This window comes from Acinonyx jubatus, chromosome E2 (assembly GCF_027475565.1).
Source record: "Acinonyx jubatus isolate Ajub_Pintada_27869175 chromosome E2, VMU_Ajub_asm_v1.0, whole genome shotgun sequence".
Lineage (NCBI taxonomy): Eukaryota > Metazoa > Chordata > Mammalia > Carnivora > Felidae > Acinonyx > Acinonyx jubatus.
The window spans coordinates 6481150-6505715 of NC_069396.1; the positions used below are offsets into that span (position 1 = coordinate 6481150).

The 24566-nt window shown below is 43.7% G+C and overlaps 1 protein-coding gene across 1 annotated transcript in view; it reads right to left on the reverse strand.

Moving 5' to 3' along the window:
- HSD17B2 (hydroxysteroid 17-beta dehydrogenase 2) overlaps positions 1-23132 on the reverse strand; it is a 90772-nt gene extending 67640 nt beyond the window's left edge. The window contains exon 1 of the mRNA XM_015082212.3: positions 22635-23132. Coding sequence (XP_014937698.1) covers positions 22635-22899 — 265 coding nt within the window. The 5' untranslated portion in view covers positions 22900-23132. The remainder of the gene's footprint in view (positions 1-22634) is intronic.
- Positions 23133-24566: the final 1434 nt, after the last annotated feature.

Consider the following 24566-nt stretch of genomic DNA (forward strand, 5'->3'; position numbering starts at 1 on the left):
AGTAGGGAAAAAGGGCTCTTACATGTACATGTTTTGGCTGACAGTAGGGAAGGAACCAGAAATCACCTTTACTAAAAATCAGTCAGAAATGACTTGAAGGAAAATGAGATTGGGAATTTGCAAACATGTTGTGAGGGCACCAATGAGCCTCTCATGGCATATGTGATAGGGACTCAAGCAGATGATATTTGGAGACTAATGGGACAAAGTGACTTGCAACGATACCTGAGTCACTTTGAGTATTAGGAACAGCTATTTAAATCAAAATGCAAACTTCTATCTATAGTTATGTGTTCTAGGTTAGAACCTCCCTTGTGTACTCTGCCCATTGAGCACTCTCCATATTTAGCAGCAACCTGAGGTGAAGCTTCCTCTCCAGGGGCAACAACACACACAGGAGAGAATTCTCTACACAGAGTCTCAGAGTTGATTTAGAACATCTTCAGAAGCCAGCCCCAACCAAAGTGCCTCACTTATTAATTCACTCAGTTTCTCTCTATCCTGCATTTGGCTTGGTACTAGGAATGGAATGGTGACCAACAGGGACCCAGTCCCTGCCCTCAAGGAGCTTACATCTAGTGGGGAGCTCAGAGTTCATGGCTGGCACTGCAGAATTTCCCAATCCTGGTAAACTTCTTATTGGTTATGCTGGTAATTGTCTTAGTTGGCAGTCTCTGTCATTGTTGTCTTTAACTCAGGAGAATGAAAAATGGTAATGATTTCAGTGACCTCTTAACTCCTCTGTCAACGCCACACAAGGGGTGTATTCATCTTAGCCGGGGGAATGTGTGCCTTTTCCAAATTGCCCCTGCTGTTAATACTTTTTGGTTTGGCTTCTTTTCCCTACAGTCCAGGTACACTAACTCCCTGATCTGCATGGAGCTTTATGAGCTCCTTCCATTGACTTCTGTACCTCTGCTGTTAGGAAAACAAGTTCTTAGAAAGAACCTTTAATTAAAGAGTTATGACAATGCAGCACTAAAGGAACTGTTCCTGCTAAAGGAACACTGAGAACCAGAAGTCATGACCAAGACCTGTCATTTAGTAAAGTATCTTTAATGAGGAAGGTGCAGTAGAATGAACATTCTTAGAAATGTAGTAGACATCTGCTCTTTTTCCTGGTGCATCAGTCAGTCTTGCAATCACCCTAGAGCCAAGAAATGGCAAATTGGGTGATTGCAAGAATATTCAGTAAAGGGTGTGGGAAAGGTTAGAGTACACCCGGGCACATAAAAAGTTAGGATATCCTTTCCTAGGCTTAAAGGAACAAGGGGGGGATTACTGGAAGGGGAGTTACTGGCATCTAAAAAAGGTAAACAGTGACCTTCAGGCAAGGGAGTTGGGCAGCCCAACAGTGACTCTGCAGGGAGGTGCCAGAGGGAGTAATCTGAGTTCACACTTCTCCCTTCCTACAGCCTCTGTCCCATGCTCTCCATTAGCTGGAGTCATCCTCCAGGATTTAGAGCTGAGAGCAGAAGATGAATGGGGAATGGAGGGTGCGATATGGATTCACCCACAACCAGCACAATTCCCTTTCCATCATCTCTTCTTCTGGAAATGGGACCCTGCTTTGGTTTGGGAGATGTTATAAGTTAATTGTGTTCCCCCCACAAAAGATATGTTGAAGTCCTATTCTCCACTGCCTCAAAATGTGACCTTATTTGAGCATGGGGTAGTTACAGATGGAATTTGCTAAGATGAGGTCATAGTGAAGTCAGGTGAGCCCTTAATCCAATATGACTGGTGTTCTTATAAGAAGAGGGAAATCTGGATGTAGACATGAAGGGAAGGTGGCCATAGGAAGATGGAAGCAGAGATTGGGGTGATGTTAACACAAGCCAGAAATCACTGGGGGCCACTAGAAACTGGTGGAAGAGACAAGGAAGTATCTTCTTCTAGAGGCTTCAGATAGAAAGAAGCCCTGCTGACACCTTGATTTTGGACTTCTGGCTTCAGAACTATAAAACAATTAAACCCACTGTTCTGTTGCTTGTGCTCCTTTGTTAACAGCAGCCCTAGGACATTGTAGAGGGTACTACCCCTTCTCTACCACATATGGTCTGTGGCTTGCATTATGTTCCTATTGGGCAGCACTGCCATATAGTATTCCCTTCCTGCTAAAGACACCAGTGTGGAAGGAAAAAGAAAGATTTCCCCAAAGAGGCAAGGTAGAGTGGGAATGGGGAACAGTATGTCAGGGGAGGTTGAGAAGTCAGGTTGGCTGAATTACTAACATTTTAAGAATAGGGTAATCTGCTAATGGTTATGGGTTTCTTTTGGGGGTGGACAGCCCAATCCTGCCCAGGCTGGGGGAAAGGATGCTTTTTCCCCTGAAATATGGATTTTAAGGATGAAAATAGAGGAACAGACAAGACCTAGATTCACAGCCCAGCTTTGCCTGATGGAAGTGGAAAGAGTCATTTCCAAGGGAAGTGGACACCCTAGGGCTAGCCTCGCCTAGGGGGTTTCTGAGCAGATAGGATACCTCACAGGGGTGCCTCCTGCGAGAACTAATGCTTTCAGTAAGCTGGAACTCATTCTCAACTCTACTCATGAGAGCTCTTTGCTAGAACCATTTTGAAGACATGAAGATTACCTTTTCTGGCCAAAGCCTGGAAAAGGAGGAAACAGAGAGGTAAGAAGACGTTGGCCTAGCTTCCTAGTTTTCTGCAAGAATCCAGAATTCCCACCTGAGCATGGACCTACAAGACGAGAGCCTCGGCTTCTCCAGCACCATGACCCACCAAGGAGGGACTTGGGATTGGTCATAAAGGAGAAGCCCCATAAGAATTGTCTCCGCAGACTAGCCATGGTTCTGTTATTAAAGCATTGGATACACCTTGACTCCTGGTTATACTCTACAGAGGTCATTGGCTGAGATAGTTACTAGACACTTATTAGATAAATAAGTGTATATTTAATTTCAAGATGAGGAAAATGTTATAAAAGTATAAATAAGATATGGAGATTGAGAATACCAACTGGAGGCTTAAAGCCTGGACGCCAGGGAACACCTCCTCAAGAAGGTAATATTTAGGGGCACCTGGGTGGTTCATTCGATTAGATATCTGAGTCTTGATTTCGAATCAGGTCGTGATCTCAGGATTTGTGGAATTAGGCCCCAAGGTGAGCTCTGCACTGACAGTGCAGATCCTGCTTGGGATTCTCTCTCTCTCCCTCTCTCTTTCTCTCTTTTTGCCTCCTCCCTGCTCTTGAGCACTCTCTCTCTCTCTCTCTCAAAATAAATAAACATTTAAAAATAGTAGAAGAAGAAGGTAATATTTAAACCAGTAGTGTTTCAACTAGCCAATGATTTTGTTCCCATGGGACACCTGACAATGTCTGGAGACATTTTTGGTTGTCACAACTGAGGAGTGAGATGCTACTAGCATCTAGTGATAGAGGCCATGTATGCTTCTAAACATTCTACAATACACGGGACAGTCCCAGCAAAAAAAGAATTCTTTGGCCTAAAATGTGTATGGTTCCAAGACTGAGACTGATTTAGGCTAACACATGAAAAGAAAGAAGCCAGCCCTGTAAAGGGGCTCCCCACCCAAGCATTCCAGGTGAAATAAACAGCAAAAGCTATAATGCCAGGAAAAGCTTGATGTTTCAAGCTGATGAGTACAGGAGAGAGGGGTGGTATGAGAGAGGCCAGATCATGCAGGGCTTCCGGTCTTGGGCAGAAGTTTGGGCTTGTATTCCCTACAGTGGAAAGCCTTTGGTGGGTCTTAAATAAGAGAGGGGCTCTCTGGCTACCTCTCAGAGAATGGATTGGAAGGGCAAGCGTGGAATCCCAGGAAGAAACGACAGCAGCTTTGGCGCAGAGACCATGGACAAGGAGAGCACTGGCTCTGTCAAGATGCCTTCTGAAAATGCCAGTGACAGTGCCAGGAATGAATTGGATTTGCAGATAGAAGGAGGAGAAACAGGGATTAACAGAGACTCTCAGAGATTCTGGTCTCAGCGGGGTGCTGGGTGGTGCGGCTCACCAGCAACACGAAGTAGGAGGGGACCCAAATCAAGAGCTCAGTTTCAGACACGTAAATTCTGAGACCCTCAGTGGAATTGGCTACATAAGGTGTTGAAGGAATTGCTTATATAAGGCTTTGAGCTGTAGTTCGTTCTCAACGTAGAGCTATACTTTAGCTTCACCAGGGATGGGGACGCTCGAAAAAGCATCAGTGCTCAAGACACACATCTTAGATCAAGTAAACCTGAGCTCTGGGAGCTGGTTCCCAAACATCAGGATGCCTTATTTATTTTTAATGTTTATTTGTTTTTAAGAGAGAGAGAGAGGCAGAGAGAGAGGGAGACACAGAATCTGAAGCAGGTTTCAGGCTGTGAGCTGTCAGCACAGAGCCCAACGATGTGGGCCTCAAACTCACAGACTGTAAGATCATGACCCAAGCTGAAGTCTGACGCTCAACTGACTGAGCCACCGAGGTGCCCCACATCAGGGTGCTTTCAAGGTGATTCTAATGTACCGTGATGGTTGGCATTCACCAGACTCCCAAGGTGGAGCCTTCTCTGTGTGCATGGCAGCCCATGGTGTGCTGAAGAGTCTCACCTTTGTGCGTTACCAAAGAAATGCTCTCTATTTTGTGTCTATTTAAAATTCTATCTCTGCTGCTTCAGTGGTTGACTGAATTCTATCTGTCAAAACAATGAACTGCTCATAGTCTTGGGTGTTCTTGTGTTACCTGCGGTTCCAGACCTTTTGTTCTGTGACTCTCTTGTTTACAGCAATGTCAGTCTCCTGGTGAAGCCCCGAGGCTGTTTATCTCTTCTTTCCCTTTGGGGTTAGAATATTTACAGTCTCCTTTGTGAACTTTCTTTCCAAATAACTTCATGTACCATCTACCACTATGCACTCAAAGCAGAAGAAAATACATTCCGACCTGGTCTATTCTGTAAGCTCCAGTTCAGACCCTGTTTCCTTTTATTATTATTGGGTGTCCATCATGAAACTTGCTCTGTAGTTGGCATTTGGGATCCCACGATTTATGAGAATGATATGGCCCCTGGTCTATAGGGCAGAGTGTTTCAACTCAGCAGTATTGGCATCTGAGATCAAACAGTTCTCTGCGGTGGGCTGACCTGTGCACTCTGTGTTGTGTAGCAGCATCCCTGACTTCTACCCACTAGATGCCAATAGCATGTTCCCATGCCTCTGAGTTAAGGCAACCAAAAATCTCTTCAGACAACACTAAAATGTCCCCTAGGAAGCAAAATTTCTCCCAGTCGAAAACTACTGCTTTGGGAGGAAGAAGATATTAAACAAACACTCCTAAAGGTTGATGAAACTGATGAAAACGGCATCGATAGGAGAGATCTAATTTAACTTGTTAGGGATAGAGAGATAGCAGCCCAACATGGAGATGAGCTGTTCCAGCCCGCAAAATAGTTGGTATTATTTCCACTGTGATGCTATCTCTGATTACTTTATTGTCTTTTGTCTCCTCCATTTTCCTAAGAAGCATTCACCGGGTATGTACTATATGTTGCCAGGTGCCATGTTAAGCATTTGGCATGCCTTAGTTCACTTTCTTCGCATAACTACCCTATAACTGTAACAGGCATTAAAAACTATGAAGATTTGCTATGTAAGAAAATTGCCTTTTTAACCAATCGTTTTACATATTAGTCTTGTAAACTAACCAGAACAAAAGTTGAGATACTCATGGCTTTTACTTTTTCTTTATTCCTTGGACTAACTTTGTCGACTGCCACAATCCTTTTGGTACTGTCATTGTCTTCTTCCCTGAGGTCTTCCTTTGGGTCTTCCAAAATCACTCCCCCAATTTTCTCCATCCCCCAAATTTCTTTTTTTTTAATATATGAAATTTATTGTCAAATTGGTTTCCATACAACATCCAGTGCTCATCCCTACAGGTGCCCTCCTCAATACCCATCACCCACCCTCCAAACAATTACTCACAAACATAAGCAACCTTATTCATAAGAATGTGGTAATTGCAGGGGACTTTAACACCCCACTTACAAGAATGGATAGATTATCTAGACACACGGTCAATAAAGAAACAAGGGCCCTGAATGATATATTGGATCAGATGGACTTGACAGATATATTTAGAACTCTGCATCCCAAAGCAACAGAATATACTTTCTTCTCAAGTGCACATGGAACATTCTCCAAGATAGATCACATACTGGGTCACAAAACAGCCCTTCATAAATATACAAGAATTGAGATCATACCATGCATACTTTCAGACCACAATGCTATGAAGCTTGAAATCAACCACAGGAAAAAATCTGGAAAACCTCCAAAAGCATGGAGGTTAAAGAACACCCTACTAAAGAATGAATGGGTCAACCAGGCAATTAGAGAAGAAATTAAAAAATATATGGAAACAAAGGAAAATGAAAATACAATAATCCAAACACTTTGGGACGCAGTGAAGGCAGTCCTGAGAGGAAAATAGATTGCAATCCAGGCCTATCTCAAGAAACAAGAAAAATCCCAAATACAAAATCTAACAGAACACCTAAAGGAAATAGAAGCAGAAAACAAAGACACCCTAAACCCAGCAGAAGAGAACGAATAAAGATCAGAGCAGAAATAAACAATATAGAATCTAAAAAAAACTGTAGAGCAGATCAATGAAACCAAGAGTTGGTTTTTTGAAAAAATAAACAAAATTGATAAACCTCTAGCCATGCTTCTCAAAAAGAAAAGGAGATGACCCAAATAGATAAAATCATGAATGAAAACGGAATTATTACAACCAATCCCTCAGAAATACAAGCAATTATCAGGGAATACTATGAAAAACTGTATGCCAACAAACTGGACAACCTGGAAGAAATGGACAAATTCCTAAACACCCACACTCTTCCAAAACTCAATCAGGAGGAAATAGAAAGCTTGAACAGACCCATAACCAGCAAAGAAATTGAATCGATTATCAAAAATCTCCCAACAAATAAGAGTCCAGGACCAGATGGCTTCCCAGGGGAGTTCTACCAGACGTTTAAAGCAGAGATAATACCTATCCTTCTCAAGCTATTCCAAGAAATAGAAAGGGAAGGAAAACTTCCAGACTCATTCTATGAAGCCAGTATTATTTGATTCCTAAACCAGACAGAGACCCAGTAAAAAAAGAGAACTGCAGGCCAATATCCCTGATGAATATGGATGCAAAAATTCTCAATAAGATACTAGCAAATCGAACTCAACAGCATATAAAAAGAATTATTCACCATGATCAAGTGGGATTCATTCCTGGGATGCAGGGCTGGTTCAACATTCGCAAATCAATCAACATGATACATCACATTAATAAAAGAAAAGATAAGAACCATATGATCCTGTCAATCGATGCAGAAAAAGCATTTGACAAAATTCAGCATCCTTTCTTAATAAAAACCCTCAAGAAAGTCGGGATAGAAGGAACATACTTAAAGATCATAAAAGCCATTTATGAAAAGCCCACAGCTAACATCATCCTCAATGGGGAAAAACTGGGAGCTTTTTCCCTGAGATCAGGAACACGACAGGGATGTCCACTCTCACCGCTGTTGTTTAACATAGTGTTGGAAGTGCTAGCATCAGCAATCAGACAACAAAAGGAAATCAAAGGCATCAAAATTGGCAAAGACGAAGTCAAGCTTTCACTTTTTGCAGATGACATGATATTATACATGGAAAATCCGATAGACTCCACCAAAAATCTGCTAGAACTGACACATGAATTCGGCAAAGTTGCGGGATACAAAATCAATGTACAAAAATCAGTTGCATTCTTACACACTAATAATGAAGCAACAGAAAGACAAATAAACTGATCCCATTCACAATTGCACCAAGAGGCATAAAATACCTAGGAATAAATCTAACCAAAGATGTAAAAGATCTGTATGCTGAAAACTGTAGAAAGCTTAGGAAGGAAATTGAAGAAGATATAAAGAAATGGAAAAACATTCCATGCTCATGGATTGGAAGAATAAATATTGTCAAAATGTCAATACTACCCAAAGCTATCTACACATTCAATGCAATCCCAATTAAAATTGCACCAGCATTCTTCTTAAAGCTAGAACAAGCAATCCTAAAATTCATATGGAACCACAAAAGTCCCCGAATAGCCAAAGTAATTTTGAAGAAGACCAAAGCAGGAGGCATCAAAATCCCAGACTTTAGCCTCTACTACAAAACTGTAATCATCAAGACAGAATGGTATTGACACAAAAACAGACACATAGACCAATGGAATAGAATAGAAACCCCAGAACTAGACCCACAAAAGTATGGCCAACTAATCTTTGACAAAGCAGGAAAGAATATCCAATGGAAAAAAGACAGTCTCTTTAACAAATGGTGCTGGGAGAACTGGACAGCAACATGCAGAAGGTTGAAACCAAATTTCTTCTTTTGATCTTACTGTTCCCTAGAGCTAATCTCCCATCCTGCTCCTTGCTTTTCCCACCAGTGTTCTCAAAACTCCACAGTTTCCCACTAACACCGTCTCCTCATTGTCCTTGCACTGGGGCTCCTCATACCCTTTACTGAAACGATTCTTTTCAATCAGTACTTCCCAGGGCATTGAATCCAGAGATATCTTGTCATCTCTTACAGTCTCTCCTCCATATTGAATCTCGTTTATAACTCTTTCTCTTGGAAACTTTCTCTTCCTTGGAACCCTACAACATTGCAGGTCTACCTCCCACCTCCTATCCTGTAGATTTGGGTGGACTCCACTGCCCAGCTCCCTGTCCTAATCTCTATCTATACTTTTCTCTCATGGGTCATTTTACCTTCCAGATCTTCATTTATCCCACCTATGTGGAAGGCTAACCTAGTTGTATCTCCAGTCGTGAGTTCCTTCTTGGATTTTAACCTTCTTTCTCTCGGACATCTCTGCCTGGATACAACCTTGGCATCTCAAGTTTACCACGTCTCCAACAAAAGGCTTTATCTTTTCTTCAAAGTCAGCATCTTCCCCCTCAGTGTCTCAAAAGCCATTGTTTCTCTTAGTTGTAAGAATCATTCTCAGACCCTCGGAATTATTCTCTACATTCATTGGTTCATGAATTCATTCCTTGAGGCTGTTGTGAGCACCATGCTTTATGTATTGCTGCCTTCATGGAGTTCACAGTTCATCTGGCCAGAAAGATGGTCAAAAGGAACTACAAGAGGGCTTGGATGAAGATTAGGGGTGGGAAAGTCTCTTCTTCTCTACCTAGATCCAAGGAGCCAACAAATCCTCTGAATCTTCCACCATAAAGTCCCTATAACTCACTGATTGTTCTCCAAACCCATGGCCTCTGCTGTAGACTCTTGGGTGGACTTCTGTCCTCTCACTCTGCTACTTCTCTGAACTCTTACATGTCGTACTGCCTTGTGACATCCTGGTTTCTTTCTGTCTCCCCCACTACACTGGAAGTTTATTCAATGTAATGGATGTGTGCTGTTTGCCTCTGTATTCCCACTACCTGACACAGAGTGCTCAGGAATTATTCATGAAATAATGAATGAATGGATTCTCATCCCCTTCCTACACGACCAAAAACATTGTAAAACTCAACAACACACAAGGTAAGTTTGAAGTAATAACCTAGAGGTAGCCAAGTGACAGCCCCAGGGCACAGCTGGGAATATTTGGAAAACAATGACTGACTGACTCCAAGAGCAATGAGAAGGCATTTTGCATAGGGCACTAATGGCTTCTCAGTGGAGACATAATAGCTTTGCTACTAGAGAGAAGCCCTGGGGAAGTTCCTGGCTGTTCAGTTCTTAGGGTTCTCTGGAGCTGCCAAGGCGAGCCTCTCTGGATGATAGAGTCCTCTTTTTATTGCTGAAAGACAGCTTTACTGCAGGACCCTGGGTCTGAATGTGGAAGCCAAAGATACTTGGGACAGCTTCGCATGTCTGAAATATTTGGCAGTCATGGCCCCTTTCCCTCAGGGGGCATACCTGTCACCCCTTGTCTTCACTGCTTGTGTCATCCCTTGAATTACAATAGGAATAGAATAGCCTGCATTTGAATTCTAGCACTGCTGCTGACTTATTTTATGGTATAGACCTTAGTTATGTGATCCCTCGAAAGCCTCGATTTCTTCATCTCTAAATGGGATTGGTAACAGTAATAGGATAGATAGTAACAGAAATTATCTCATCCATCCCTTGATTATGGTTGTTCTAGAATACGCATATTGAGCATGTTGTCAATATTCCTACTACTTTTTGAATACTTAAAACTTTTCATATTTAAAAAAAATGACCTTATCTGGTGTTTTTGAGAATTAAATGAAATTAGGCACAGAAATACTAGTCACGGTGCCTGGCATTAGGAGCCCCTAATAAAAGGTAGCTCTTAGTAGCCCAGTAGAATAATTACCCATGCCATCAAAGTCTTGCCGTGCTGATGTTACCTTATCTAGTTATTAGTTTGTTTGTTTTATGTCTTCCTCTGCTAGAATTAAGCTTCATGAGAGCAGAGACCTTGTCTGTCCTTACTGCCCATTGTATCTCAAGTGTGCCAATACCAGGAGGCACAGAGAACTCCCTTCACAGTCAACACAAACAGGCCAACACCATGACATACCATAGTGAAACTGGCAAAATACAAAGGTAAAGAGAATTCTGAAAGCAGCTAGGGACAAACAGGTCTTAACCTACAAGGGAGACACATGAGGGTAGTAACAGACCTGTCCACTGAAAGTTGTCAGGCAAGAAATAGTCTATGTACTGAATAGGAAAAATCTGCAGCTAAGAATCTCTTATCCAGCAAAGCTGTCATTCAGAATAGAAGGAGAGATAAGGGTTTTCCTAGACAAACAAAAAGTCAAGGAGTTCATGATCACTAAACCAGGCCTGCAGGAGATTCTAAGGGGGACTCTGTGAGTGGAACCCTGCAAGGGACCAGAGACATCACCACAAGCACAAGAAAGAATGAAACCTACAGATAACACGATGACCCTAAATCCATATCTTTCAATAATCACTCTGAATGTAAATGGACTAAATGCCCCTATCAAAAGACATAGGGTATCAGAATGGACAGAAAACCAAGATCCATCTATATGCTGTCTATAAGAGACTCATGTTAGACCTGAGAACCCCTGCAGATTGAAAGTGAGGGGATGGAGAACCATCTATCATGCTACTAGATGTCAAAAGAAAGCTGGAGCAGCCATACTTATATCAAATGAGATTTTAAACCAAAGACTATAACAAGAGATGAAGAAGGGCATTATATCATAATTAAGGGGTCTATCTATCAAGAAGAACTAACAGTTGTAAATGTTTATGCCCCAACTTGAAAGAACCCAAATATATAAATCAAGTGTATGCAATAGACAATCAACAAGCAGTTATTGAAGCGTGAACTGTGAAAACAAGCAGCTGTGTCTCCCTCCACAGCTCAGGTGGGTCACACACCCTTATCACTTTCAGCACCGCAATCCCCACCATGTCTCATACATGGATGGAGACTCAGAAGAACATGTGGCTGCCGAACATTTTGCCCAACGCAAGATCTTCATAACCCAATGCCCTCAAAAGACTCTCTATCCAATAGAAAAACTGAAAAGACAACTCAGAGGAAGGGTCAAGGCTGAGAAAAATCAAGGGAGAAAATTCAAGAGGCCAAAGTGGTCATAGAAGGAACTCTCAGATGAAGCCAGAGCTTAGCAGGGCAAGAACCCTAGGTAGACATGACACAGAACCAAGGGTCTCAGTATAAGAGAAGCCCTACTCACCTGTAAGAAAAGCATCTGTAGGCAAAACCCCAGATTAGACAGGCCTGCAGGAGCCAGTTAACCACAAAAAGAGGACTAGCCAGTCAACAAATGGTCATAACACAAATGAACAAAGGAGTAGGGCACCATTGAACGAGGCCAGTGAGGTGGCATTCATGAATGGTACAGAAAGCAAAACTACCAAACTCTTATTTTGTTTGTCTCCTTACCAAGAGGATTATTAGACAGGACAAGATGAGGAAAAGGGAAAAGTCATTATATTCCATGAAGCATCTACTATGTGCCATGCAGCATATATATATCATAATCTTATTTAATCCTGAGAAGAGGTACCAATCATGATTCATATTTTATAAATGAGGAAAATTTCCCACAGAGAAGTGAAGCAGCTTATTCAAGGGCCCAGATCCAGTGAATGGTCTAATACTGTCATTTAGATATTGTGCATCTTGGGGCACCTGGGTGGCTCAGTCGGTTAAGCATCCGACTTCGGCTCAGGTCATCATCTCACAGTCCATGAGTTTGAGCCCTACATCAGGCTCTCTGATGACAGTGCAAAGCCCACTTTGGATCCTCTGTCTCTCACTGTGCCCCTCCCCTGCTCGTTCTCTCTCTCTCTCTCTTTCTCAAAAATAAATAAATGTTAAAAAAAGATATTGTGCATCTTAAGAGTGAAGCTTTGTATATGTATTTTTGTTGGGGGAAGGTGGAGGCATTGCGGGGAGGAAGTTGTGGGCAAATAGCTGACCATTGACTCCATTTAAGTTTGCAGTCAAACCTCCCTGGACCTCTGTCACACAAATTGCAGTTTTGAAACAGCATCCTCCATGCAGAGAGCTGGTTTCCAGAGCCTAAACTTAGGGGGAACACTTCTCCACTTCCTATACTTCCTTCAATATGGAGAGATGTCTAGCAGTGTGATACTCCTGGCCCCTGTCTCCTGCTCTCTTCTCCCCTGCAGAGGTAGAGCAAATTATCTGCTGAGTTTGACAGAACGGGACAAGAATGTATCAGTCAATGCAAAGATCTCTTCTCTCTCTAGCCTAGGAGGCAAAAGGACAATGCAGAGCAATTCGCAAACTCACCACTTCAGAACAATCAGGACTGAGAAGTAGAGGAGAGAACTCCAGAGGGTAGAGTGTCACATGGAAACATTCCACTCTTCCTCATGACCTTCTGGCTGGCAAAATGTCTATAATATTGAGATCTGCTGGCAAAGCTGTCTAATCCACATCCTACCCTGTGGGCGAGGTTTAAGACTTTTCATCTCTGCCTAGAGTGGGCATGGAGCATCACACATCCAAGACACTTTTCCAATGCTTTTTTTTCAGGAATAGAGCCAATGTCTCCATCTCTACCTGCCTTGCTCCTCTAGCCCAATCATTTCAGAATTCAGCTGGGAAAAGGGGTTGTTACCGACCGACCCTGCTAAACAAAGCAATAACATCTGATGAAGAACCTTATTCTGATTTCACTTCACCTCATTAGCTCCCATCTGGTTTGTTGCCCAGAGACCAAGATGGTACATGATGTGAAGTCTGAGTCAACATCTCAAAGGAATGTCAACAAACTGGAAGTGGTCCAGAGAAGGCTGAGGAGAATAATGAAAGTTCTGGAAACCCAGTCATGGGAGGAATGGTAAAAGGAATGAGATTTAGTTCAAAGCAGATTTGGCTATGATATGATACAGTCTCCACATTTTTCAAGAGCTATCATGCAAAAGAGTGTTTTAATTAGATTGCATGACTTCCAAGGACAGAACTAAGTGCATTGATGGATGTTTCAAGGAGGCATATTTTGGCTCATTAGAAGGAAGATATTTATAACTATTAGCATTGTATAAGAGTGGAATGGTTTTCCTGAAAATGTAGTGGGCTTTCCATCACTGAGACTATTCAAATAACCTCACTGGATGAAAGGGATGATCCTGAAAAGAGCACTGGGAGATGATTGGTTGTGTAAACCTCACAGTGGCAGAGCAGGAGGTTTTTCCCCCTTCCCCCCTCTCCCCCTGCCTCCCCAGAATCACAACTGACCTGTAATGAGTGGAGTGGGGTATGGGAGACCCCTTGCATGTGACCAAACCCTGCCTGGGCAACAGGATGCAGTGGAACCCTACCCACTACACTGTTGTCCTATAACGATGTCCCCCTAAGATGACTTACTGGTTTACTATCTGTGTGTGGACACACGCTTCCTGTGGCTCATTCTACAACTTCTCTCAAACTGTAAGTGCAAAAAGGTGTGGGTGTTGGAAGGGAGGATTCTAAGGAAGTGAATTCCTATCTCATATTCCAGGGCCTGTTGCAATCATGCGCACTCTCTTTCTTCTCTTTCCAGAGTTGGGGGGCTCTTTTAGCAACCTTATCCTCTGACTATCTGATCAGCACCCTGAGGCTGCCCTGTTTGGCTCAGTGCGAATCACCACCTACAAATGGTCCTTTATGTGTGTTGTTTCATTCCATCCTGGCAATAATCCCAGTGAGATCAGTCTTATGATTAGTTCTGTTTTACAGATAAGGAAACTTAAGTTCAGAGAGGTCAACTCACTTACCTTAGTTCAGAAAGCTAGTTAGTGGCAAGGTATGAGTTGATAGCCAGATCAGTCACGGTCTCGAGTGTATAGTCTTAACCACTGCACCCTACTTCCCACCCCAAATGACAGTGACCAGACCTGTAGGTGCCCATATGTTATGGCTCTGTTTTAAGAAAGAAACATAAGTTTGGTTTTGTTTCTAATCACTTTCTTCATGATGCCCAGGTTTGCTTTGACTCTGTAGGCCTCAGGACTTTAGTAGACATAAGTTTTTAGAATAGAATTCAATGAAACCCAGTCCTTTTCCAGTGTTTCAACTGACCTATCAGAGCCTCTGACCCATAAAAGTAGAATTTGGGTTCTTTCTATTCAGTCTAAGACAATGTTGGGCACTGACTCAAATTAACATGCCTCTGGCCCAGGACCTTGAGTCCTTTGCACACAAAGGGCATTCAACACAAGGTTCCTAATGGCTTCTCTTCTTGAATTTTAGAATTGTTTTCCAGTGGATACCTATCTTTCCAATGTTCTGTTTATGGCACAAAGTCAATGGGAATTGGGGTTTCTGAGCACAGAGGAAGAATCTCATGATGTGAGGGAGTCAGGGAGCACCAGAGTATTGCATGTAGTGAATCCTGTGTTAAAGAGAAGATGCCACTTTGTGACGATGATGGTGGCTGGGATGAAAGTCCCAGGGGTCCCTGGATCATTCAACCTGGACATGTTCCCCCACTCCACTCCATCATTGCTCCCTGCTTACTTTGCTCCCATCTTGTCTTCTTTGGGAACTGGATTTACTGATTTCTTTCATTCCAGGTCCTCTGCTTATCTCTGTCGGGCTCAGTGTAACAGAACTATCTGAACCATCTACCCATTAACCTGATGCCTCTGGCCTTGCCTCAGAAATTTTTCCCACACCATGTCCTCACACATACATATGGACACCCTATGATCTAATCTAATTCCTGCCTCTGAGAGCCTAGCATCAAACCCCTAAGTCAAGAAGTTGGATGATGGGGCAAAGGAATGCCACCTACAAAGTGTTCATCTTTAGGAGCATAAACAGAGGATTCCGAAATCTGCAGAGTAATTAAGATCTAGATACTGACATAAACAAATGGACAAGGCAGCTATGGCCTTGAGGGTGTAGACAAAGATAATCTTTGATCATTTTTTTCAGATAAGAACTTGTTTGTACCTGGAATCCTCTGAAAACCTCAGGTTTTACCTCCCTGGCAACTCTTGACCTATCTTAAATGTACTTTTTTTTTTTTTTGTACAGTGCTTGGATAGCTTACAACTTTTAGAATCGCTAATAGGTATCCAGAACTTGCCTTGGAACTTGGGGAGTAGAGAGGTAGCATATGATATCCTCCATTGTCAAGAACCTTTGCACACAAGAAATTTGGACTTTATAGAGAAATAGACGGATTTTAACAGGGAAGCAGGGACTGGTTAGCTTTGTATTCTAGAAAGGCATGATTCTGGCTGCAGGATGAGGATAGAGAAAAGAGGGGCAGGGATAACAACAGAGATGCTGTTTAAGAGCCCACTTGAGAAGCTTTGAACACAGGGAGAGGCAGTAGAATGGTAAGGAAGGGAGAAATTCAAAGGCAGTGAAAGGTCACTGAGTGATGAAGAAAAGACTCATTGGATGAGGTGATGCAAGAAAAGAAAGAGTCAAGGAGACTCAGTTATGAGTCCGATTTCTGATTTGGGTGGATTGATGGGAAGATTCAAAGGTGGCTGTGACTTCTCTGACTTGGGCAGATGGGTGGGTGGTGATTGCACCATCTACAGATTAGAGAGTGCTGGGCTGATGGCAGGATTTCAGGGATAGTTTGCGAGTGCAGTCGGGGACAGGCGGGCTCTTGGACACCCAGGAGGAGATACTGAGGAAGGAGTGGGTATGAGCTGCAGAGTGCAGGAACCAAGACTGGGAAGGACACAGAGACTGATCATTGCCCGAATACAGGTGGCACGGGAGCCATTCATGGAGACTGCTGGAACGTGTGAGGTGTAAAGGGATCCTGACGGGGAATGTAGGGAATCTGGGAATCTGGGACAGCTGGCATCTAGGGACTAAACCAAGGAAGACGAATTTACGAAGAAATCATCAATAAGGGGAAAAAAAGCACCTGTAGAAATGGGAAGGAGGTAGGACAGACAGAGTCGGCGGGAAGGCAGGAACCAGAGAAGTTAGGAAGGGGGAAAGGATTAGAGGAGAACACATTCTCGTGACTGGGACACAGGGACCCTGGGGAGAGCAGTTTCAAGAGCCCGGTCAGGGCCAGAGGATGTTCTGTCTGTGCCACATCCTAGCTAAACAGGAGCAGGCTCTGAACCAAGTCATCACAAAGCCCTGTCCGGAGCAAACCATTAAGTCACTGCTGAACAATGGGTCCTCCAGAGCTCAGCCATGTCACTCTGTCCTTTCTACACAGGTGACCCTAGCAAAAAGAAGTGCCTAAGCAAGTGGGCAGATTGGGACAATGCCATTGTATCTGGCCAATGACCACAAAAGGGGGAGTGCATTATACCAGATTGGTTTGTTCACTGATGGCTCATTCACTGGTTGACATTGTATTGGTTTTAGCAATGTGCTCAGAGACTGAAAAGAAGGACATGGTCATAAGGGACACCTGGTTCCTGCCTTCAAACAGCTTACAGTACATTGGGGGGTGGGGGCGCAGACTTTCATTCCATCAATCAAAACAAGCCATCTAGAATGCCTAACAAGGGGCCCCTGGGTGGCTCAGTGGGTTAAGCGTCCAACTCAGGCTCAGTTCATGATCTCATGGTTCACAGGTTCAAGCCCCACGTCGGGCTACGTACTGACATCCCTGAGCCTGGAGCCCGCCGTGGATTCTGTCACTCAAAAATAAATGAAACATTAAAATACTTTTTAATTAAAAAAATATTTTTTAGTTTAGAATGTCAATAAAATCACCATTCCAACTTTTACAACATTACCTGAGTTAGCAATGCCTTTTTATGCTTCTCTGTAGAGGGCTCATAAGGTTTAAACTGAATGATAAAACTGGATGTGTGCTCGTTTTAAAAAATTCGGTAGACTGGCTAGATTATAGGCTCACTGCTGACTGCACTGACTCCTTACTATATACCTCAGGGACCTCTTCCCTTGCAGCATTAACCATAGCTGTATGGCTCATGTTCCCCAGTCTCCTTCTCTAACCCCAACCAAGGACTAGTTTTTCATTTCCAACTGCCAGTGGCTTTTCACCTGCACTGCCCCCTCACTGCCCTCAAAATCAAAGCTGAAGTCAAATTCACCATGTGGCATCTCTCAAATCATCACCCTTTTCAAACATCCCTCTCCCTCTCCATGGTACCTTCATTGTATCTTCTGTCCTCGGCATCTCTTGCGTCCACACTCAACTGCCAAGTTCTGCATCAAGCAGAATCTTGTGCGCAAAATGCATCTGCAACATTTACTTGCTGATTGAATGAACACATTTTATACCCAGGACACCATGGCTAGTTAATAACACTGGTCATGATAGTGGTTAAGAGCATGGTTTTTGGTTCAGGTGCGTCTGATCTGGTTTTAGCTTACCTCTGCTACTTAGTGTCATGGTGACTTTGGACACATAGTGTCCTTATTTGCAAGATGTAAGTTATTTGGGTTGTGAGAATCAAATATAAAACATGAAGCTCTGAGCACAGAGATGCCATTTTTTAATCCCATGTTCCACTGTCAATGTTTATCCATTTTAGTAATCTAATGTTAAATCCAAAGAAGCCCAAAGTCCAAGGGGATACTGAGTGTATTCCATTTTAGAACCTTAATTGGACTATTTAGTAAGTCCCAGAAGGGGTCACTACCCACCTAGGACCCTTTGTTTGGAGCATAAAATAAGGACCTCTACATAAAACAGATCCTTCTTCCAGCCCTTCATTCCATCCCCATTGTGCGCTGTTTTGAAAATTCCAATTAAAAATTATCCAACTCAACAAGTTTTAACAAGTGCTAGTTGTGTTCTATAGTAACGGCTTAACCAATTGGCCTGGAAAACCTTCCTATTTTCCCTCTGGAAAGCTACTTTTTAATCCCTAATGAGGTCCGTCTGTTGTCAAGCTTTCCCCAGCCTCCTGACACAGGAGCTGCGCCCACCCCTGGGCTCCAGGCACTCGGGAATCCTCCCAGAGACACTTCCCTGCCCCATTGCACAGCCAAGGTTAGGTATGGCCACATCTCTCCCATCAGACTGCCAAGCCCTCTGGGTGTGTTCCCTGCACACAGTAGATACCGAATGGAGGTAGGTGGGTGAGACTGGAGGGGCCAGGATGAAAGGCCTGAGGGCAGAAAACCAAAGTTACCTTTGCATTTCTACCAAGTTCAAAGAGTAGGCTGAGAAGGATAAGGCACCACCTCACAGGAGGAGGAGGAGGAGGAATCCAGGGAATGTGAGTCAAAAGTCAAGGGAAACTGAGAACTTTGATCCTATCACTTGGCAACATAACAATTGCGTGGTCTTTATTTTTCTTCCCCCATTGCTTCTGGACAATATACAACACATAGTGAACACTCAGTTCATGTTGTTGAATAAACAAATGAATGTTTCTTCTCTCCATTTCATTGTCAGCCTTTTCCTTTTTTCGTTTTGTTGTCTCTTTGTTCTACCTAACCCCACACTTAAACCTTTCCCCTCACCACCTGATACACAAAATCACCTCCCCCCTCCCTCTGTCTTTTTTCTCCTCCCCCTTTCCTTCTTCCTCTCTCTCCTCCACTAATGCCATCTATAAGTGTCTGTGTGTGTGTGTCTATCTACGGTCATTTCCAGTCTACAGAGGGGAAAACAGAAGTTCAAAAGCCCAAAGATGGATACCAACGGTCACACAGCTGCTAAGAAGTATGTAACAGGCAATGTCACACTACTCTAGATCCCTTGGCCATTTTTGTTAGCTCTAATCCATGGATCACTTCACTGTCAGCAGGCAACATGTTGCCCCCAGATACTAGAGCTCACTTTGCCTGTGGGTGGCCCCGGAAAGCCACAAGTGGTGGGAATTTAAGCCTCCCCTCCTCCCCACCTCGGCGGCGGGGGGTGACAGTCCTTAACTAATGACTGACAGGTGTGAGGGCATTGGGACTACAGTTCCCTTGCCCCCAATGGGGACAGCCTGGCTTCTTCCCCTTCCCCATCCGTTTTCCATACCCCAGGACCAATGTTCCTTGGAAACGCTCCCAATAAATCCCTTTCACATAGATCCTCATCTCAAGCCCCGTTTCCGGAGAACACAGCCTAAGGCAAGCTAAATGCTGGATACGAATCCAAACCCATAGGACTTCAACATTTTCCCCACTATATTGTGCCTGAGATGCTGTTACAGTCATTATGGGCCCGCTCCTCACGAATTTCACCGCCATTTAAAAAATTGAATGGCCGCTGCGGCTTCAGATGCCTTGAAGACAAACATGACATTTCAAAAGCTCTGTGCTTGCTTATTTCTTCTTACTATAATTATATGTCTCTGAAACAAAAGATGTTTGAATGTCTTAGCAAAATGAAATGAGGGACTCAAAGAAAAAAGTTACTTATTTGAACTTCTCCTTGTAATTTTCCTATCTCTGGGTCCATAATATCCTAAAATAGACTTCATCCTTTTAACGTGCTCTCTTCTTAAAATGTTTTTGTTATATGAGGAATATAACTGCATTGGAGGAATTCTAGGGGGAAAACAAATCCAAGCGCTCAAATCCAGCCATTCACAATTTCCTTCCAGTGTTTTCCCACCCCTGTGCCATGGGTACAGATTTATTCAAACACCTGGATCCCCTGGGTCTCCCGTTAACCTGGTTTTCCATTCTGTGACACAGTCCTGTGGTTTTCATCTTTTTAAAAAAAAATTTTTTTTAAAGTTTATTCATTTTTGAGAGAGAGAGACAGACAGAGTATGAGCAGGGGAGGGGTAGGGAGGGAGGGAGACACAGAATCTGAAGTAGGCTCCAGGCTCCGAGCTGTCAGCACAGAGCGTGACGCGGGGCTCGAACCCACCAACCGTGAGATCATGACCTGAGCTGAAGTCGGACGCTCAACTGACTGTGCCATCCGGGCGCCCCATCATCTTTAATGCTCGTCCATTGTAACACCCGGAGGATGGACTGTAACCTGTCACCATTCTTATTACTGCCCTTGATATTTCATGATTGTAAACTTTGTGAATATGCCGTTTTGCTTGGCGCCTACCCTTTTATATTATTCCGATTAAATATTTCCGATTATTTCTTCAAGAGAAGTTTCTAAATCTTGAATTATCAGATAAAGAAATAAAATGTGTGGCTTTTGATACACACTGCCACATTCCTTCCTCCCCCTCCCCACCACACTAAAATGTGCATCGATGTGTAACATAAGCCAACCCGAAACAAAGATTCTTTCAAGTCATGGTGACTTATTTGTTACTGAGCTGTGGTCTTACTAGACGAATTCATTTTACATTTCTCCACTTAGTACAAAGGTCTTGAAACCTTCTCTCGAATTATACTGAATCTATGGCATTCCTCATGAGAAGGACAAAGAATTCTTAAGGGGACATTTCAGTCACCCTTAAATGGACATAGCTCCATTCTTAATTCTAAGCTTTCTAATTGCTAAGCATTTCACGGAGAGATTAGTCACTGGGCTTGAGTTCCTAATTGAATCAGTCATTTTACACGCAATGAAACACAAGTCAGGACATTTCAATGGCTGATGTAGGCTAACTGACTTGGATGTGTATCTTGTACATTTCTGTATGCCTACATCTTCGAAAGCAGAGGAACATTGATAAGATAAATAAGCAAGAGAAAATTCCTGTTTTCTCAGTTACCTTGAAGTTTGCCAGAGTCCCTAAGGTTTAGTATTTTTATTTATCGGCCTGAGGAGTCCTGCTTCCTGAAATGGATTTTCCAGGAATATTTAGACTTCCAAGAGATTATGTCCCATTAGCATCAACCACAGCATCACTGTTGTTATTATTATTATTTTTTAACATGCTTAATGGTTCTTTCTTCTTTCACACAACTGGGAAAGTACACTAAATACAAACCTGGAATTATTCTGAAGACCATGGGTACTTGTCACTACACACAGAACAGAGACTTTTAGACTATGATAACAGCTGTTCACCCAGCCAACCCTGAAAATTCAAGTGAAAGAGTGGGAAACCTATCCAGTCTTCTAGAGGCATGATTCCAGGGGATTGTAGACATTCATGTGGATAAACGTCCCATTGACCAACTGTATTTTCTACCTTCAATCTGTTTGGGGTTTTTGTTTGTTTTGTTTGTTTGTTTCCACTGAAGAAGCTTGTTTTCCATAGCACTCCAAAATTGCAACACGTGCCAATTTACATCTTATTTTAAGAGAGAATTTCACTACTGGGTTCATGTAAAAGGCAAAATGGACCATTTTGAGTCCATTTCTCAGTAAATTGAGAAGGTCGCTGATTGGCTTTCATGCACACCCCAAATTTGCCTTCATCCCAGCGGGTCACAGCCTCAAGGTGATAAACTCCCCGCAAGGGATTCCACAGCGGATGCCTCACCCTGGCAGGACTTTCTGGGTCAGGATATCGGTGGGTAATCCTAATTAAAGCCCCATCCGAGCTCTAACTTCACAACCAAACAAACCAGTTTTACAGCACAGAGGAATCTAATTTGGCCTCACACTTGCAGTGGAAAAAGAAACACAAAAGAAAAAAAAAAAAAAGAAAAAGCTGGCAGCTGAACTAACAAGCTACTGCCTTCTGGACACACTGCCAACTTGATCCAATTAAGAAACATTAGCCATCTAATGACAGATTTGAAGACAAAAGGCTCAGATGAGACACGAGTTTCTTGACAGCAGCCAGGCAAACCGCAAAATTTCAACCTAGGTAAGAGTCCCTTCGACATTTAAAAAACATACAACAAAGAGCAAGGAGAGGCTGACATTGCAAGTTTCTTGCACATTCTAAGGAATAAGAGCCCGAGCCTAGAACACAGCCAAACATTAATCTGAGAGTAACGTTCCGTTTCAGCCTAAAGAAACCTATGGAACTTTCCTGTATACAACGAAACACACAAAACACCGCTGGTCTGCGGATGCCTATTTAGCCTGGGAAATGAGCGAAATCACAGCTTAGGCGCATGTCACTTTCCCACATGTCACTTTCCCGGTCCGTCTTAACCACCGGCCCCTTCAAGAGCATCTCGTGAAAAAAGCAAACCAAAACACTGTAGTGAAAGACACTTGGAGATGCCCTTTCATTTACTCCATGCCAAGTATTTTATCTGGAAACCTACTTTGAAAAAGTGACGCTGAGGCGAGGCAAATGCCAGATCCTGCCCTGAGTGAGAGTTGCAGTGCCGTCCACTTACCTGTGATCAGCACCGCCTTTTGATCCACAGGTAAAAACTCGTGGCCAGATAAGTAAGCACACATGAGGAAACAGGACAGGGGGAAGAGGACCCAGCCCCAGAAGAGGGACAGGCTGAGCAGGTAAGCCCCTGCCCAGAGGCCCGCCAGGCAGACCACCTTCCTCCCCACCTGCCCCGGGCTCTTCTTGAGTTTGTAAAGAACTATTCCTCCCAGCGCTGCGGGGACAGCCAGGCAGAGCCATGCTGTCTCAGAGAAGGTGTTCATTCTCAGAAACGCCCTGCACCTTTGTCTGCTCAGGACCAGCGAGACGAGTGGGCAAAGGCTGGCTGGAGGCAGCCTGGGATATATGAACAGAGAGGCAAGGAGGGAGGGGGAGAAAGGAACCCCGGCACGCTTCGGATGAGCACGGATTAAGCACACTCACGCAGGCATGTATTTCCTGGTGGGTCATTGAAACCGGGGAGCCGAACCCTATAAATACCAGACCTCTTCCCATTCAGCAGCTCCCCCAACGCCACCTGACACATGGAAACAACACATGACATGTAGACGTACTCACCCACAACACACACACGTTTTTTTCTTTTCTGTGACCTCTGGAGAGATAACCAGGTGGATAATAATTGACAGAATTCAATCCAAACAGTGACTAACAAGACCTTTAGTTCACAGAAAAACTCTTCGCCGGTAGGAGCCAGTGGTGTGACTGTCAAATTCTTTTTCTGACTCGGGCGTGTGTGTGTGTGTGTGTGTGTGTGTGTGTGTGTGAACGCAGGCAACCAGAGAGGTCTGGAAGATCTGGAAGGGGAAGGCTGTCCTGAGTTGGCATTCCTGCCGTCCATCTCCCATCTCCGACAGGCTGAAGTGTTGAATGGAGAGGAATATAAAATCCAGAGGAAGAGATTCTTGGCCGATGTGCTGGTCTTGCCAGAGGGGAGGCATGCCAGGCAGAGATAAGAGCAAGGCTAATACAACCACCACGGTCACTATCTATTGGTATTTATTTGTGCCAGGGGCCACGTTCCTTCGCCTACTTATCCATTCATTCTTTACTGAGATCCTTTCCTCTGCCGAGCTCTGCTCTAGGCATTGGGACTCGGCAGTCGGTACCCTCAGTCTCTTGGAATGTAATCTCCTTGCGAGGTAGATTCTGGTTTTGTAGTGGTTTTACAAGAGAGGACACTGAGGCATAGAAGGTCAAGAGACTTGCTCAAGATCACAAAGTGGGGGCATCAGGCAGCCTTGTTCCAGCGGCTCTGAGCCCCTCTACTGCCTGCTTTAGGCAAAATATAAAAGGCAATCAGTATATTATGTACTGGTCCCTCCCTGTTTTAGCCTTGTTTGAACCTCATAAAAACACTTCAGGGTGGGTATTACCATCCTCATTTGCAAAGAGGAAAATTGCAGCCGGGAGAGATACTTTCCTTTTATAAGGGCAATGGTACCTGACCGCACCATGACTCACTGGCTCAAGAGCCAGCTCTCTGGAACCCTGACACCCTACCAACCACCGGTAACGATGCCAACAGCCCCAGAGGGTGCCACCACTGGGTCGGGCTTGGGGTGTGTCTTCCGTGTGCTCGACACCTGGCTGGGAGGCCGGAATTCTGATAAAGACTGGGTGTTGGCATATCCGGAGGGATAAGAAAATATCTCACTTGGGGGGTCAGATTACCTGTTTTCCAATCTCACCTGAGCCCTGGCACTTAATACGTAGAGAGTCGGGTGGGTGACTCCACCCCGACAGACCCCTTCTCAGCTATAAAATAATAAAAATACCGAGGTAAAGGCACTTAGCTCATCCTGCCTGGCACACCAGAAGGAACCCCAGAAATGCTGGCGATTCGTGCTTTTTATCAAGAAAGGAAGAACTTCAGGAGTAGGATAAAGTGCCCAGGGGAATATATACTCGTCCCCAACTATGGCTGAAT